General features: G+C 28.0%; 2 protein-coding genes across 4 annotated transcripts in view; both read right to left on the minus strand.

Moving 5' to 3' along the window:
* The window catches only part of LOC105203969 (tRNA-dihydrouridine(20) synthase [NAD(P)+]-like), a 523658-nt gene that overhangs the window by 424923 nt on the left and 81385 nt on the right, over window positions 1-17350 (minus strand). The gene's annotated exons all lie outside the window — the stretch shown is intronic.
* The window catches only part of LOC105203339 (E3 ubiquitin-protein ligase UBR5), a 65376-nt gene that overhangs the window by 40585 nt on the left and 7441 nt on the right, over window positions 1-17350 (minus strand). For all 3 annotated transcript variants that reach the window (XM_026138924.2, XM_026138922.2, XM_026138923.2), the window contains exons 4-17: window positions 14103-14311; window positions 10446-10612; window positions 10165-10364; window positions 7768-8036; window positions 7532-7686; window positions 6345-6614; window positions 4961-5074; window positions 4655-4836; window positions 4472-4589; window positions 2889-3043; window positions 2521-2806; window positions 1440-1574; window positions 1160-1327; window positions 40-172 (exon numbers count right to left, since the gene is read on the minus strand). In XM_026138924.2, the coding sequence (XP_025994709.1) occupies window positions 40-172; window positions 1160-1327; window positions 1440-1574; window positions 2521-2806; window positions 2889-3043; window positions 4472-4589; window positions 4655-4836; window positions 4961-5074; window positions 6345-6614; window positions 7532-7686; window positions 7768-8036; window positions 10165-10364; window positions 10446-10612; window positions 14103-14311 (2561 nt within the window). The remainder of the gene's footprint in view (window positions 1-39; window positions 173-1159; window positions 1328-1439; window positions 1575-2520; window positions 2807-2888; window positions 3044-4471; window positions 4590-4654; window positions 4837-4960; window positions 5075-6344; window positions 6615-7531; window positions 7687-7767; window positions 8037-10164; window positions 10365-10445; window positions 10613-14102; window positions 14312-17350) is intronic.

Below are 17350 nucleotides of genomic sequence, written 5' to 3' on the forward strand. Positions count from 1 at the left end.
GTCAACGTGTTAAACATTATATTCAAATTTTAATCATACTTTGCCGTTAATAATTCCCTTAGGTACGGTGTCAAAATATTATTTTCACACATGTATCTTAATATAACCCATGCATTCTGTTGTCTTTCAGCAGAATCTATAATGTATGTATTATTAGATGTAGCTGCAACGCCTAAAAAATAAAAAATACAATTATTCATATTTTATACATGAAAAGTTTCTTACAAAAACTAAACAAGTCCATTGTTTAAAATCTAGTTATGGCGAAAAATTATTCTTTCTCAGTAGCATTGCATCGTGAACAATTTTGTTCCGGCAAGAATCAAACAGAAAACAAGGAAAAAAATAATTGTAAAAAAAATAATTGTAAATCATAATATATTTAAATGTAAATCATAATATATTTAAATCATAAATTATGGACACCAGTTAAATCCATAATACAAACATATTTTTATTAAAGATCGTTTTTATAATTGAGTATTACAACAACAATAATAATAATACATAAAGCAATGTAAAAAATAAAATTTTATAGAATTGCTAAAAATTAAAAAACATGAATTTTATTACAAGACAGAAAACAAAAAAATCTCTTTACAAAACCTTATTATAAGAGTTATTATAGAATAATAACAAAAAAAACTAAAAATTATAGAATAAAAATTAATACCAAATTGATATATAAAGAAAAATTATAATAAATTATAAATATCATATTGGTTTTTGTTGAAAGTTTATGAAATAAACACAAATAAGAATCGTCTAAATACTTGATGTCCTTTTGCGAATTTAATCTATTATGTTGCTCTTTAATATGTAGTATCTTAGAAATTACTATCGATATGCCAAGTCAAGTGCTCTTATGCTACCCGCTGTAAAAAAGCGAGTACACGTGCCTGAGCAAAAGACGTTCTCCTTCTATAGGGAAACGTGCGCGAAACAGACAAACTTTCGTTCACGTTGGGTGTATCCTTGCAGTGAACCGAGTATAGTTACATATGGATAGATGTGTAAGATAAAAAAAAATGTATATAAAGTAAGTCTTTTCTTAATTTTTCTATTTCCTGAAAATTTAACTTTTCGGACTTATTTAATTTTTATAATAAACGCGTGTATGTAATTAAATTTGCGTTAGACATAAACAAGTATTGCTTACCAGACTTATTCATCATAGATATACTAGCAGCACCTATGCTTAATAAACTATCCTCTTCTCCCGATGTATTATCAAATGCTTCCGGTGGCCAACTTAACGTCGGAATTGGCTCTTCGATAGGTGCCGAAGTTCCATCTACTGTATTCGACACTAACTCACGTTCATTAACTTCAACAAAATAAATTAAATATAAACATGCATGCAATATATTAAAACAAATTATGTTATAATTCCCATAATATTTTTAGAATCATAAAATTAGTTGTATCAAATATATCACCTTGTTCAGTTTCTTTATTAGAAGTTGGTGAACACATGTTAACACAGGCGTGAAGTATATTTCGGTTGCCATCGCAGCGTTCCTTTAATATCATTTGAATTTGTGAATTTGCACTTGAATAAGTCAAATTATTTTCTGTAAAACAGTAAAAAAAATATTACGTATTATATGTATTTAAGAAATTTATCATATTTACTTAAAAGAATTCCCTGATATTTCTAGAAATTTAATTCAAAATTCCAAAAATGTTATAATCGTAGTTAGAAAAAAATAATAGAAAGGCGTTACAAATAATGAATTACTTCCCAATCATGATTAATATATATTTGTTGTAATAATATGTTAATAATGTGACTATTATATATTTATTGTAATATTATGTTAATATATTAAAGAAAACTTAACTAAAGGTTGAAAGGTCCACGTTTGTTAAACAATAATTTTAATTATTTAATTATACGCGTGACTGATCTTAATAGCATGATGGCATTTATTTGATTCAAAATTCCAGATAAAATTAGAGAGTTTTATAATGCAACTTTGAAATAAAATTATTTCGTTAAACTTTGTAATATTTCTTAATTATACAATCATAAAAAGTCTTAGTTTTTATATATTAAATTTGAGAAAATACTAAAAAAAATATAAATTAAACATGACATATACTGACCTCTCAGAATATACGGATTTAACTCAATGGAAAAGTACGTAATTCGAAACGTAATTAAACACACACTAATTTAAAATGTTGAATATTTTATCATCAATTCTTTTATAAAAACTCGCAAATTATGAGAATGTACGTCGATGTATGACATATTTATTGCTATTCGATTATACATTATCAAGAAAAAAATTATCAAAAAAAGCAATTTTGTTAAAAAAAATTTTTAATCTAAAAGTAAAATTCGAAAAATTTCCCTGAGTTTATTAAAATCACGTAAAAACCCATGATTTTTAAAAATAAAAAGACATCTCTTAAAATGTCCAGATTGCCACATTTCCTAGTTTTCCCAGTAGTAAATACCCTGACATAAATAAATAAAAAATAAAATTATGTCTATATATTTATTACACTTACTTAGATCTTGTTCCAAATTACAAAATACTTGCTTCACACTCTCTTGATCGCATCGTAATATACGCGGCATGAGCAAAAGATTATCGAACGCTAATGCGATGACTGCAACCTGATTTTTCAAATTGGTCGAATTAGAACAGCTGGGAATGGGAATAGTTGTCGCGCCGATACAGTTTACCGGTGCCAAATCCAGCCAGTTTGGATCGCGTATGGCATCGGCGCAATCTTTCGCAATTGGATAAATGGTATTATTACCATCTCGTAAGATCATAGAACATTCAATATTCTAAAATACAAAAAAATACATATACAATTTTCTTCTAAAAACTCATATTTTATCTGTAGATATCATTACTAGTGAAACATACCTCTCCTGCACTCGTAAGATTAATATTTTGAGGTTGTAGCCCCAAAAATGACGAAATATCAGATGGAATATAACAATCTTGAACGTATCTTCCTGTACTTAGATTGTATACGACGTAACTCAATTTATTTCCATTTTTCAATATAGCGTGAATACCTATAAATAAAAAAATTAAATTAAAATAATGAGTTTTCGGCTTTAAAGATTCAAGATCAAGTTTTAAGATAATCAAAACAAAACAAACCAACGTTGAGTTACAGTGCAAATTACTTTTCTTGTAAATTACTACTTTACATTTTCGACCTTCTAACGAAGTCATTCTCAGTGCATAAAATAATGTATAAATTTGAACGGTTTATACTAAAATTCGTCTCTTTCTTTTCTCGCTATGTCATATCGGATTAATGCAGAAAAGTATCTTGATCTGACATGGTGTGTTGATCGACTCGCTCTCTCAATCTGATAGGAATCTAACAATGGTTGACTATGGCAACAATATGGGAGCAAAAGTTAGAGACTGTCTCCGTATTGTTGCCGTAGTCAATCATCGTTAGATTCTTATCAGGTTGAGAGAGCGAGTCGGTCAATATATCATGTCAGATCAGGATACTTCTCTGCATTAATCCGATATGACATAGAAGAAAGGGAAGAGACGAATTTTCGTACAGACAGTAAAAACACAATAAATTAAAGCCTTATTCAGTGCTGAATATTCATGCTATTTTTTGTCTTATTTTATATACCACAAGTTCATCAAACTGCATGCCCAATAAATTTTTAGTATTGAAATAAGTTATAAACAAAACTAGTAATACGATATTAAATTGATAGTCAATTTAATAATAAATAATGCTAACAAGCATTTATGGCAATGATGCCAGTAAGAAAAACCCTTTCCCTTTCTTATTTTCACTTCAAGCACTAAGGAATATGGTGATATTTATCGCAATAACTAATAATGTTTATAAAGATGTGTATGAATAAAGCAAATTTCACTAGACTTTAAATTGATTTTCTTTCTTCCGATAAGCTAAACTCTAATCCAATTTCAAACTCAATCTCGAGTTTGATACGGACACAACGTGATGCACGATTCAATTGGAACAAAGTGTGTATTAATATATTTACTGTGTGCAGTTCAAGGTTAAGATTATTTTTAAATGCCCATGTCTAAGCATTTTTTAATTCCTAATAGTAATAAAAACTGTGTTCTCATTGTTTCAACCTCGTTTATAACTACCGCGGTTAGTAACTATTTTAACTATTTGTTACTAAAAAATACAAGCTTACACAGCCAGTTAGTAGCCTTTGGGCTGAGTACAGATGTGTAGTATTATGTTAATAATTATGACAATTGGAATGCAACTTGTATCGCCGTGTACACAAAAGTGTCACGGCGATATTGGATAATACAATAATAAGAGTATTTGGAGCGATACGTAAAAATACAAATAATTGAAGTTTTAACAATAAGAAAAACCCTTTTCAAGATTTAATATAATTTAGTATAATTTATCTTGAGAATAACAATTCGTAAATGTAAAGATCATTATAAAAACATAATTCTTAAAAAAAAAAAAATACCTTGTCCGTCAGTAGATATAGTTAACAGACTGTCGTTTGAACCCTCCACTATGTTAACTCTCCTAGGTGTTCTTTGAAAACAGTCCGGAGCTCGTGGATTTAATGATGATTTAATTACCTACAAGTATACAAATTATATTTTATTTAGTCATATGTTACACATAAATGCACAGTGATCATTACCTGTAACTCATCTTTACGTAAAAGTCTACAATCCGCTAGTAATTTCATTGGCTCTTCCGTCGTAAGATCCTTAAAGTCTGACGTATTAAAATCCTTGTCTTTAATTTCTTTTTCCTTTTCTTTTGAATCCTTCGAAAAGAACTTGACCGCAACGTAACAACCATCAACTTTTATAACTTTTCCTATAAAGAAAGAAGCAAATAAACTGTTAATCTTACGTAAAATAAATTACAATTCTTTACAATTTATTCTTAAATTTTTTCAAAGTAAATATTTTACTAATAGGTATAAAAATAATGATCATACCGATGGGTACAGTCTTGACATCTTCAACAAAAACAACATCTTTCAATTGCCAATCCTCTTCATCCTTCCTTTCGGATTCTCCTTCACTTCGAGGTGCCATACGTTTTTGGCGTTCTATAAAATTACATTCTTTCATAAAAGTTTTTATTGCTAAATACATCAAGTTAAATACTTTAACAAAAAATACCAATTTGATAATTTTCTATTCTTGTTTTCAATTAGTAAAGAGTTATTTTGATAATATATATCACACACATTAAAATTATCAAGGTATTTAAATTTTGTAAAACAATTTCTTGAGAATTTCTAAATTTTCCAGAAATGGTATTCAAAATTTCAGATAAGATTAGAGCATATCTTAATGCAGCTCTAAAGTAAATTTATTATATCTTTTAATATTCCTTAATCAATCAATTACAAAGAAGTCACTTGAGTTTTGAATATTAAATTTAAGAAACTACTGAACAAAATTAAACTAAATATGGCATTTAACAATCTATATCTGCAAAACACAAATTTAGCTCACAATATTCGAAAAACAATTAAACACAATGTCAATTTAAAATAATATATTGTCACTAACATTTTTTTATTAAAACTCGTGAGTCATATGAAAATGGATATGTTTATCATATTTATTACTAATTGAAATCAAAGAGAAAATAAAAAAATTTTGTAAAAAAAAGCAGAATTTAAATTTGGAAGCAAAAATCCGAAAATTTTCTTGAATATCAATAAAATCCAATAAAAATTTATACTTTTCAAGGATAAAAAAAATTAATTCTCTAAAAAATTACAGATTTTCCCAATATTTCTTAATATTAAACACCTTAAATAATTTATATTAGTCAAATATTTTCAAAATATTCTGTATTATATAATACAAAAAGTAGAAAAAAATTAAAATGTTTAACATAATTAAAATGGTTTAAATGATTCTAGAGTTAAACAAGAAATATATAACAAAGCTCGTTTATATCAAATTAAAAAAATAATATAAATAATAAGATCAATTAATGAGCAATATTAAATCTTTAGTGGATCTTGATGATTACTACAATTTTATATTATTGACAAATATTATATTTCAACGCAAAACATGTTTTGATCTTACTTAATCCTCTTCAACCAACAAATATAAAATTAAAAAATTTGCATAATGTTGTAAAATTACAACACTCAATATGATTGCAAGGCGTTAAAGACATTAAAAATAGTCAAATTTAAAAAAAATTAACACAAAAACAATTTATACAAGTATAATTATACCAGTATAATTATACAAAAACGAAGCTGATGACGTTTTCCAGAAATCCTTTGTGAATTACTATGGTCTAAATTCAATTTATAATCTCATGTGATAATAAAGAAATACATATCTTACTATGACTTGTTGTAATGCTGCCAGTGTCGCTACAAGTGCTCGAAGCCGGAGATGGCGGTGGTGGCATATCAAGCCGGTCGGCAGTTTCTTTGTGGTTCGATTTATTGACGACTGCTGTACTTCCATTACCGTTAGATTCACGTTTATCTACGTTTGCATTAGATACGTGTGTACCAGCGGGTAATATTTTAAATCTACAAGTGGCATCAACATTCCACGCAGCCGACAGCAACTGTCCCACTTTTGGTACACCATTGGCTATCGTAAATCCTTAAATATAAATTATATACATTCAAAATTATGCAGTGCAATTGTTTCGAACTTCATTAGACATTTAAAGGTATATTAAATCAATTTATACACAGAGAGAATTTTCTCTTAAAATTTTTCCTCTTAAAATTATTGTAGTCATATAACAACAGAGATTTCAAAGAATTTTATTATACTTGTAATAAAATTATTAAAAAATTTAATAAAATTCTATTAAATTTTAATAAAATTTAACCAACCTGTAATATGTTATAAAATTGGTTATATATTTTAATAAAATTTAATTAAATTTTAATAAAAAAAAATTTTACAAAATCCATGTTATCCCCACGACTATAACGCTTTTGAGAGTAAATTCTAAAAAAAATAATTTAGTGTAATATATATATATATATATATATATATATATATATATATATATAGAGAGAGAGAGAGATATATAGATATAAAAGATATCTTATTAAAAGATTACAATATATCAGACTATTTTCATGCATATCATGATGGTTGTGAGACAACATGAATCTAGAATTTTACTATATTATTATTAAATTAAAATAGAGATAGAAAAAGAGGTCCAAACGCTCGCAGTAAGGTCTTGGCACTATATTTTCCACAACAAATTTTTTACTTTCTTCAAAGTGGCAAAATTTTAGAAATGCAAGTTAGCATTGATATTATTGAATTTAATTTTTAATTTCAATTGTGTTTTATTTTCGAGGGCTCTATTTGAAACGCAAAATAAAGACCCATAGTTCGATATAAATTGAAACATAAAATATTACTTCAGCACCAAGACCTTGTTACGAAATAAAATTCTTCAAGGTCCATATTATCTCACGACTACCATAATTTTGAGGATAAACTTTAAGAGAAAATTCTCTCTATGTAAAATACATAAGACACCGATTTTTTACCAATAGCTCCCGGCTGATAAACCGGACTATTTTTCATGCACACATGTGTCCCATAACTAATGTCACTCGATAACACAGTGGATGGTCTATGTTTGCGTGATTTAGCTTTATATTTTTCCCATAATTTCTTTCGCTGTGCAAACGGCAAAACACCCCTAAAAAATAAAGATATTGAAAGATCTTAATGCATATAGAAGATTTTTTCTTTGTATAAGTTAAAACTAAACAGATCATACCACCAATATAATGTTCCACTTTCTAGTCTTGCAACAGTGTACAAAGCACACGTATGAAGTGATACAATTTTATCCAACGTAAATTCAGTGAAAGCCTGCGCCGGATGTTCAAGACGGGAAGCAACGTGTCCCAAAAGCTCATCAAGCCAAGTTGCTACTTTTCCACTTTCTGTGTTGACGGAACATCGAATTGCTGTAGCAGATATGTTCACTATCTTTTCCGTTGTCAGTGCCAAAGGGATAGCTTTTGGATGATGCACGTTCGGATTCTGTAAAAATAAGGAAAGCTAAAAAGTATATTAAATACATAGAAAAATAGATAAAAAATAAATAGAAAAAAAAAAAAAAACATTTTCTAGTTCTTTGAACTGTCGTTACTCTTGGTTTTAAAACACAGCTTTTAAATTAAATTAAAACAGTAACATTATAACATATTAAATTGACAATATATTTAATAATACTAATGTTAACTAGCAATCTTTAAGATCCCTCCACTCCAAAATATTGTAAACAATTCGTTGCAAAAAATATTATCTCAGCTAATTTTGGTATATATAGTCACATTGGTCTTTCAATACATTCTCTTATCACTGTTTAGTATTTCCTTTAATGTTTAGTTTTTTTTTATTCGCGTGCTTCACAAGAGGACTTAACTCGCGTAGGTATTTTCCCACAAGACACATTAGCTACGTCCACTGATTTTCAGCACCCTATTGGTAGAGGAGAAGAGGGTAATATGGCACCATTTTTATTTTATTAAATAACTTTGTTTATAATTAATATTTTCTATTGAAACTTGAACAATTACATTCGTCAAAATGTTGTTTGACAGATTCTAGATTCAAAGTAATGAAATATTTATTATTTAGGATGTAATTTATAAAAATCTAATGCACTACATAATCGGTGGAAAAAGTGGTTGTAATATGGTTATGCATAATAATTTTAAAAAATTAGTTTAGTTTAAAAGAAACACAGTATCTTGTTACAAAATTATATATTTTTAATTTTCCATTGTTTAGAATTTTCCTGCGTTCAGAACCTTTAAAAATACCATTAGAAATTTCATTAAAAATATTATTTTATCCCTGTTTAATATTAAATAACAAACATAAAATGATGTCTCTAATGTTTCTGAACATCGCTCTTTAGTATGACAATCGATTTATCGAAGAAATATTTCAATATAAAAATTTCACTTAAAAAATCATATTAACAAAACTCCATGTTATTGTTTTAACTCGAAATGTATATAGCCGAATAAAAAGTTAAATAACAAAAAAATACTCAAGTGTATGTACCTTCGTGTAATAATACAAATCAAGTTTAAGAATAATGAGGAAGTGTATGTAATTAGAGATTAAAAGTATACCTTAAAAAAGTTTAGAAGTGCTCAAAAGTAAAAATGCCTTATAACAATTGTCAGTCATTATGTATTGGTATATTAGCATCACTAAAAAAACGGCAGGTTACTAAACGAATAACTCCATAAGCAATTGTTAGAATACGTCACCTAATGCCGGAAATAATAGGGGTAGCTATATTGTCAACAGTAGCCATAATATCCTCCTCTCTTCTATTATTCGCTTAACGTCACAAATACCAGCAAGAAGGAATGAGCTCATCAATAGCCGTGCCATAACCAGAGAACAAACTTTCGCCTTTGTTTCATTAAACAAGTATCGAGCGACGTTATCAAAAATTGCGTCGATCCGTCGCAAGTAATTTGCAGAATGCAGTTGAGACTTTCAATAAAATTATGAAAAGAAGAAACCAGTTTTCTCAACCACGTCATTGCGACGCAATCCTACCGCGGTATTCATGTAAAGGACAATAATACGCAACTTTAGTTGTGACGATTAATATTGCCATATGCCACAGTGGCCAAACCGAGATGCCCGCACGGAATGTAAGATCCAGATTTAAATTTTGACTAATATAAATATTTTTCGCAACAAATTCTTTATGTTATTTGGGAGTAATGGGGATCTTATAAGTGCTAATTAGCATTAGTATTATAAAATTATCAATTCTATATATTGCTTTTACTGTTTTGATTAAATTTACGAGCTGTATTTCAAGAGCGAAAATGGCGCATAGTTAACTAGAAATATGTATATAAAGTCACATAGAAAATATCATTTGAACAATAAGATCCGTTGTGTAAGAACTGTTGCTGGCCTTTTCTCGATTTTAATTAGATTATCATTATTTCATATATAAACACGATTATAATTTTTTATATACAAAACAATAATTGTTAAATAGAATATTAGTTTTAATTTGATATTGTTTATGTGTCTAAAAAAAGAATTATCGTTAATTGTAATATGCTAGTTTTAATTTAGTACTGTTTTTCCATTTATATAATCATAATTGTCACATTCGTGTAAATACCTCTGGATTTTTATATGGTTCTGATTCAGACCATTTCCATTGATACAATTGTCCTGATGCAGAAATGGCAATTAATTCACTGTAAAGCGATGCAATCTGTACAAAGCGAGGTACTCCATCGCTACTGCGATCATGCCACCATTCCAATTCTTCCGATATCCACAGTGGACTTTGCGAAGCTAATTCTTTCTTCTTATTGTCTAAAATATTACAATATATGGAAGAATGTTGAAAACTAAAGTCTTATTCAATGAAATATGTGCAATTTTTATATAAAATACCTGAATCTTTTTCCCATGAATCTTTAAGGGCAGTTTCTAGCCAACGTCGCGGTCCATAATACTGACGATCTCGCCATCTACTGAAGCTATCTCGATCTCGATCCCTTTCGTGAGATGAACGTTCACTTTCTCTGTCATTGCCTAAGCGACGCGAAGAACTTCCACGACTGAAAATAAAATTTTTCTTAAAAAAATATATTTTTTACATATATTCCATAAATTTTAAAGACGATGAAGGTGAGGAACGGTATGGAAACAATTAATAGAAAGAGAATACGCAAAAACAGTATGAAAAGTAGGAGTTTAAAAGCAAAATATAATAGTAAATAAAAGATAAGATTAAGTAGCAATCCTATTTAATGAAAGTTATTTAAGGAAAAAAAATTTGAAGGAAACAAGTAGGGATAGAGAGCGTTAATAAAACTTAGATATCGGAATTTAGAGTTAGCAAACAAGTATGGTTGCAAGAGAGTTATTGGATTTGTTTATTTTATAGCGAAAGTAGATTGTTTAGAGCATTATTTGAAAAAAATGTCAGAAAATTAAGGACTAATTTGTAAAATTAGGAAAGGATAAAGAAAAAATTATAAATAGGATTTAGACAGAATTAAGAGTAAGATAGAAAACTGGAAAGAGAAGAACTAAGAAAACTGGAGAAAGATAAAAAAAAATTAGAGAAAAGGAAAAAGATTAGAAAAAAGTAAAGGAATAAAGAGAGAAAAATAAATAATAAAGAAGTAGATAGAAGGTAAGATGTAAAAAATTGAGGTAAAGTTTAATCTACTCTAAATAATAAACAAATAAATTTACAAAATCAAGAGATTGATCGTAAGTGTAAACGCTAGATTTTTTGTGTTATTTTTAACTTTATTGAATTAAAAATGATTGCAATGATAGTCTGGATTTAATCTACTTTTATTATTAATCATTAAAATTCAAAAAATTCACTGCATAATTGATCACGGCAATCGTAATGATATGACGTTCTATGAAAGTTTACCGTCTGAAAAAAAAACACTTCTAACGATGTAATGTTTCATTGTAAACCAATAATTTTTGTAAGTTTTGCATTAAAAAGAATGAAATTGAACGTTTCAAATCGTAAGTCAAAACGTTTGCATTACACATTTATATTACGCACTTTAGCGTTTAAAATAAAACACTTTTTGCAATTATGTAATTCAATAAAGTTAAAAATAGCACAAAAAATTCTTTATGGTTAATCTTTTCATTTTGTAATTTTATTTGTTTAATTTAAAAACTAGACTATTGTAAAGACTGCTAAAAGATAAGCATTAAAAAACGCAACAAACATTAAATTACAGGTTTGTATGATGTTGATCATTAGATCCAATTGTCTCATGCAACACTTTTAACAACAAAACTAAGAATTTGTGTATGTAAAATCTTATTAACGATTATCAAAAAACTTTTCAGTACTTTAATTTTAATTAAGTAAAAAAACTAATAAATTAAAATCAATAGTGATCTCATGGAATTTATATACATGCAAAAATTTCACAATTTAAGTTGTCATAATACAAGTCGCTAATTACTGAAATTTCAGCCACTATAGCTGGATGCATTCTTAAACAAGATAATTTAAATTTTTTAAAAATTCCAAAAATTTCCCTAAGTATACCAATAAAATTCCACGATTTTCAGAAGTAAAAACTAAAATCTCTGAAAATTCCAAGTATTCCAATTTTTCCCGATAATATCCTGTTAAATTATTTAAGAGAGCTTTCCATCTTGTTGGAATAAAAGAATTGATCTTTTTTTGTTAATAATTTTTCTAAAAATTTAAAATATTAAGAATATTGTTGTGCCCACGTTGAATCAGCTCTTCAGAAAGGACCGCAAAAGTGTCGCCGTAAAGTCGTCAAGAAAGATCTGCATGACAACGCAGCCGACGTTTGTTTTATGTGTTCTGCGCGTTAACGTTCGTTCGAGTTTCATGTTCCGTTGTATTTCCAAAATAATAAAGTTCCTTTTCGTGTTATAAACGAGTGAGTCCTTCCTTCGCGAGTGCAAAAATGTTGCGAGAATGTGTGAGCCTAGGTATGTGGCAGTCATAACAATATATTCGTAAAGTTTTAAGCCAAAATCCGCAAAATTGAAACCTATAGAAATTTTAAGAATAGAGCAAATCGATTCGTATGGCAAACTGATCGAAGAGATTAGTCTATCTAAGAAAAAAGAAGGCATATTGCAGATACAAAAGAGAATGGACTCGAGACTCACAGTTGCGAAGAAGAAACATAGGAATCAGAAGCGAAAGAAAACTAACCAATCAGCTGATATGAGATTGGTTAACATATTATGATTTGGCTATAATCATAATTATCATTCTACTCTTCTTTCAAAAGTCCAAAAAGTTTGAAATCCTATATATAAAGTTCTTTACATCTTGTATGTGATTACTTAACAGAAATGTTAGATAACTATAATGAGCTACACAAAATAAAAACTGCAATGTTTTCTGGTAATTCACTGCACCTTTTCCTCTACAAAAATAATTAAAACTGCAGCTTTTTGGCTGTTTTCAATAAAAGCTATACTCCTTTCTTAACAATGATGGGAATTAAAATTGGTCTTCAGACTAAATTGTGTTCCGAAATTCATTGCCATTACCAAAAATCTATAGTATACATAACGCGAACTATAGATTTTCAGTATTGGCAGTATATATCGAAACGAAGCTCTAAATAATGGCTGACAACAAAAATAAATAATCAGAGACTATAACAAGTTAACCAATGTCATTCAGAATTTTCCAAAGAGGCAAGAACGACTCGCAGAAACAAAAGAGTAGTCCATACTGAGTTTTTTGAGAAAAAAAGCTTACAATATGCCTCTAAAATATAGCTGATTAGCAGTGCGTACAAAAATTTCCATTTTACATATCCAATAACCTAAGTTGAAACTTTAAAAACATTTCTCTGAAAACAGCATTTTACGAAATGACATAGCCTTATCTCGGAAACTAATAAAGCAATCGGCTTCCGATTTTACATACATACGTAAAAAAGTACTCTTCACAAAATAAACTATAGAGAATAAAAGATACTTAATAGTTCTTTGTATAAACAAAAGATTCATTTCTTACTAAAAAAAACCATACTTTTTTGTCTGTAAAGAAATTTAAAATAAATTTAAATTTTTTAGTGTTTATAGTCTACTTTGTGCATATTCATAAAAAGAACCTTTTTTTGTTTCAGAGCGCTTAAAAAGAAGCTACAATGTATGCGAGACATTTTTTTCCTCAAACACTTCTCGTTAACTCCTAGTTTTCTAAATTTTCAATATTTTCGATTACAAACTTATATACACTGTATTATAGAAGAAAAGATGAATAAATATATCTGTAAAATATGAAAGTAGTGTTAAATAGTTTTTGTACAAAAAAATTACTAAAAATTACCTATTTTTCAAATCAACAAGGTAGAAAGTCCTCTTAATAAACAATTTCTAGTTTTAACAAAAAGTTTACTAAATTGTTTATTAAAAGGATTGACTTGCAAACCAACTATATAAGTATCTTTTATATAATTTAATAAATTCCATAAGCGTATGTTTGAAACGTTTTAAAATAAAATTTATCATTAACTATTTTTTTTGTAAGATCATTATATAAATATATATAAAATTAATTACTGCCTTATTCCAGTGTATCCAAATACATCTTCCGAAAACATAGAATCAGCATCAATTATAACCGAATGCTCATTACTGAAACCGCCATCTAGTAAAGAAATAAGATCCTCTGGAACGTAACTATCCGCTGCGTCCTCTGCATCATCACCTTCTTCATCCTCTCGTGACAAAAGATTGTTTACTGCTAAGTTTACATCTAGATTTGTACGCTGCAACAATATTAATAAAATTTATTAAGTTATGCATATTTTTGTTGATCATGCTATAATTCTGTCCAGGATTTGTAATTTTGGACTTAAAATTGTAATGTATCGGTGTTTATATCTATTGTCGTTTTTGCTTTTCACTTCATAGCTTCTTTCTCGTAACAAACGACACTTAGCAACCTATTCTGTAACTTTAATGATGCAAGAGGAATAACTGTAGGCAGAGCCAATCTAAAAATCAGTTGAAATGCATATTTTTTGCCGAGATGACTTACAATATTAAATTATAAAGAAATAAATAAATTTAAGGCCCGGTTTTTCATTATCCAGTTAACTTGTGATTAAACTTAACCTGATGTTTTATCCAATGAGCTTTACTTATGATGATGCCATAGGTTACAAGTTAACCAAATAATGAAAAATCGAGCCTTAAAAAAAAAATATATATATATATAATCCCATGTATCACATAGTAAAAGATAATGTCTTTTTTATTCATTGACAATGTCATATCTACTTGACTTCCTCAATTCTTAAAAAAATTTATAAAAACAAGACTTTTCTTGTCTCAATTTTTAATATTATATAGTAAATATTTGCGATCTTGTTACACATACTTCCTCACAAATTCAACTACTCAAGACTCATTTCTCATTCACTTGCTTAATATCATTTCGATACTATATAAAAATTTGTATCACATCTTGGCAGAAATGGCTACATTTTAATGCTAAATACTGTAAAATCTGTAATGTATGAACAGTTATATATCAAGAACGGAACAGTAAATTAAGCTCATATTTTACAGGCATATGTAAAAATATCTATACTCGGTTCACAGCAAGAATATATCAAAATCTGCACATACAAACAACATAGTGAGAAGAGCGCAGCGCTTTAATCAGTATCGTATACATAAATATGGCACGCTCGGGTCCACGTTTATTATTAAAAAATTAAATAGCTGAAATAATCTCTACATTTCAGTATCATTAAGTCATAATATATTTAAATTACACAACTGAGTGTCCATAATTTACGAAATAGTTAAATCCATAATACAAACATTTTTATTAAAGATTATTTTCATAATTGAGTATTAAAATAATAATAATGTATAATGTAAAAAATAAAATTTTAAGAAATTGTTAAAAATTGAAAAATACAACATGATAAATTTTATGACAACGTAGAAAACAAAACAAAAAAATAATCCTTATTTTACAAAGCTTTATTACAAAAGTTATTATAGAATAATAACAGAAAAACTAAACAGTTATAAAATAAAAAAAATATATTATAATATAATATCAAATTGATATATGAAGAAAAATTATAATAAATTATAAATATCATATTGGTTTTTGTTGAAAGTTTATGAATAAAATAAACACAAATAAGAATCGTTGAGATACTCGATGTCCTTTTGTGAATTTAGCTATTATAAAAAAAAAAAAAAAAAAACAGTAAATAAAAATAAGGTCAGTGAGAGTCAGCGCGGATATAACTGCACAATAAAGACTACAGATACAATTAAGTTTGTTTATTCATAATAACAATAGACGAACATTTCGACTCTCTTTGGAGTCCTTCTCAACGTATAAGTAACAGAAAAAAAAAAAGCCAATCAGTCCATAATGTTAAATGCGGCTGAGTCACTATCGGTTTGCCAGATCCGCAACGGCATCTTAGCGCATAGCATTCTCAAAGAAAAGGACAAATCTCTAATTGACTAAAATATTATTTTAGATGACAAACAATTACATTGAAAGAATAAAATTAAGATGTGACTCATCAATAGGTAAGTGAGCTGATGACGTGTAAAGCTTTGGATAACGCTTGTCATGTAAAAAATTCAATTTCAAAATTATATTCGTTCACGTTATCGCAAGTTATTCACTCTGCAGAGAGACGTGTATCTTGTCTCAACACAACGGGAATACTGACTTTCGTGCTTCGCGTTTCAACGGAAAATATTAACCCGAACATCATAATTTAGTAAGGTCGAACTGATCAATTATCGATATAAACATAAACAAGAACAAAAAAATAAGAGAATACATAAAAATAATATAAAACAAGGAAACCAGTAAAATAACAAGTCGGTTAATAAAACGCTTTTTTTATACAATCAATTGTTAGAGACAACATTAATAATCTCGCAATATAAACCAAAAAAGGAAAAATTAAAAAAAAAGCCCAGAGACAAATAAATTAACAATACGAAGTAATTAAATTACATAAATAATCTCAGTTTCTTTAAAAGTGACAAGTATGCATTGTGCAGAAATTCCGTGTCTGTCTACAAATTGAAACCATTTTTTTGCAATTGAATATTGAGCATTTCCGAAATTAATCGTCTGCTTAAGAAACATTCTCTGTCCAAAATTTTAATATTTTCCTGGTCAAAATTATGATTACAATTTAGTTTGTGTTCGGTAATAACAGAAAGATTAGTCGTGTTCCAATTAATGTGGTCTATGGATATTATGAATAAACAGAATTGTATCTGTAGTCTTTATTGCGCAATTATATCCGCGGTGACTCTCATTCGCCTTATTTTTATTTACTGTTTTAAATATCGAAAGTCCTTATGTTTTTTTTGTTTTTAGTCTATTATGTTGCTCTTTAATATGTAGCATCTCAGAAATTAATATCGATATGCCAAGTCGATGCTCTTATGCTACCTGCTGTAAAGAAGCGAGTATACGTGACTGAGCGTTCTTCTATACTTTCTATAGGAAAATGTGGGCGAAACGGACGAATTTTCGTCCTTGCTGGGTATATTCTTAAATAGGTACTCAATAAATCAAGTACTCATAAATTACTTAAGACAAAAGTTTCAATTCTTGAATCAGTGTTTTGGAATCTAACTACCTACAGCTACAGTGATACGCGGAAAAAACTTTTAACAATTTCAGACTAATCTCGTACTTGAGAACAAATGCATTATTAGAAAACAGCTGTGAAATGAGAAATGGCAATAAGCATTAATATTAACACATTTAAATTTCAAAGAACTTTGCTCATTTTATATACAAA

The sequence above is a fragment of the Solenopsis invicta genome, chromosome 8 (genome assembly GCF_016802725.1).
Source record: "Solenopsis invicta isolate M01_SB chromosome 8, UNIL_Sinv_3.0, whole genome shotgun sequence".
In the NCBI taxonomy this organism is placed as follows: Eukaryota; Metazoa; Arthropoda; class Insecta; order Hymenoptera; family Formicidae; genus Solenopsis; species Solenopsis invicta.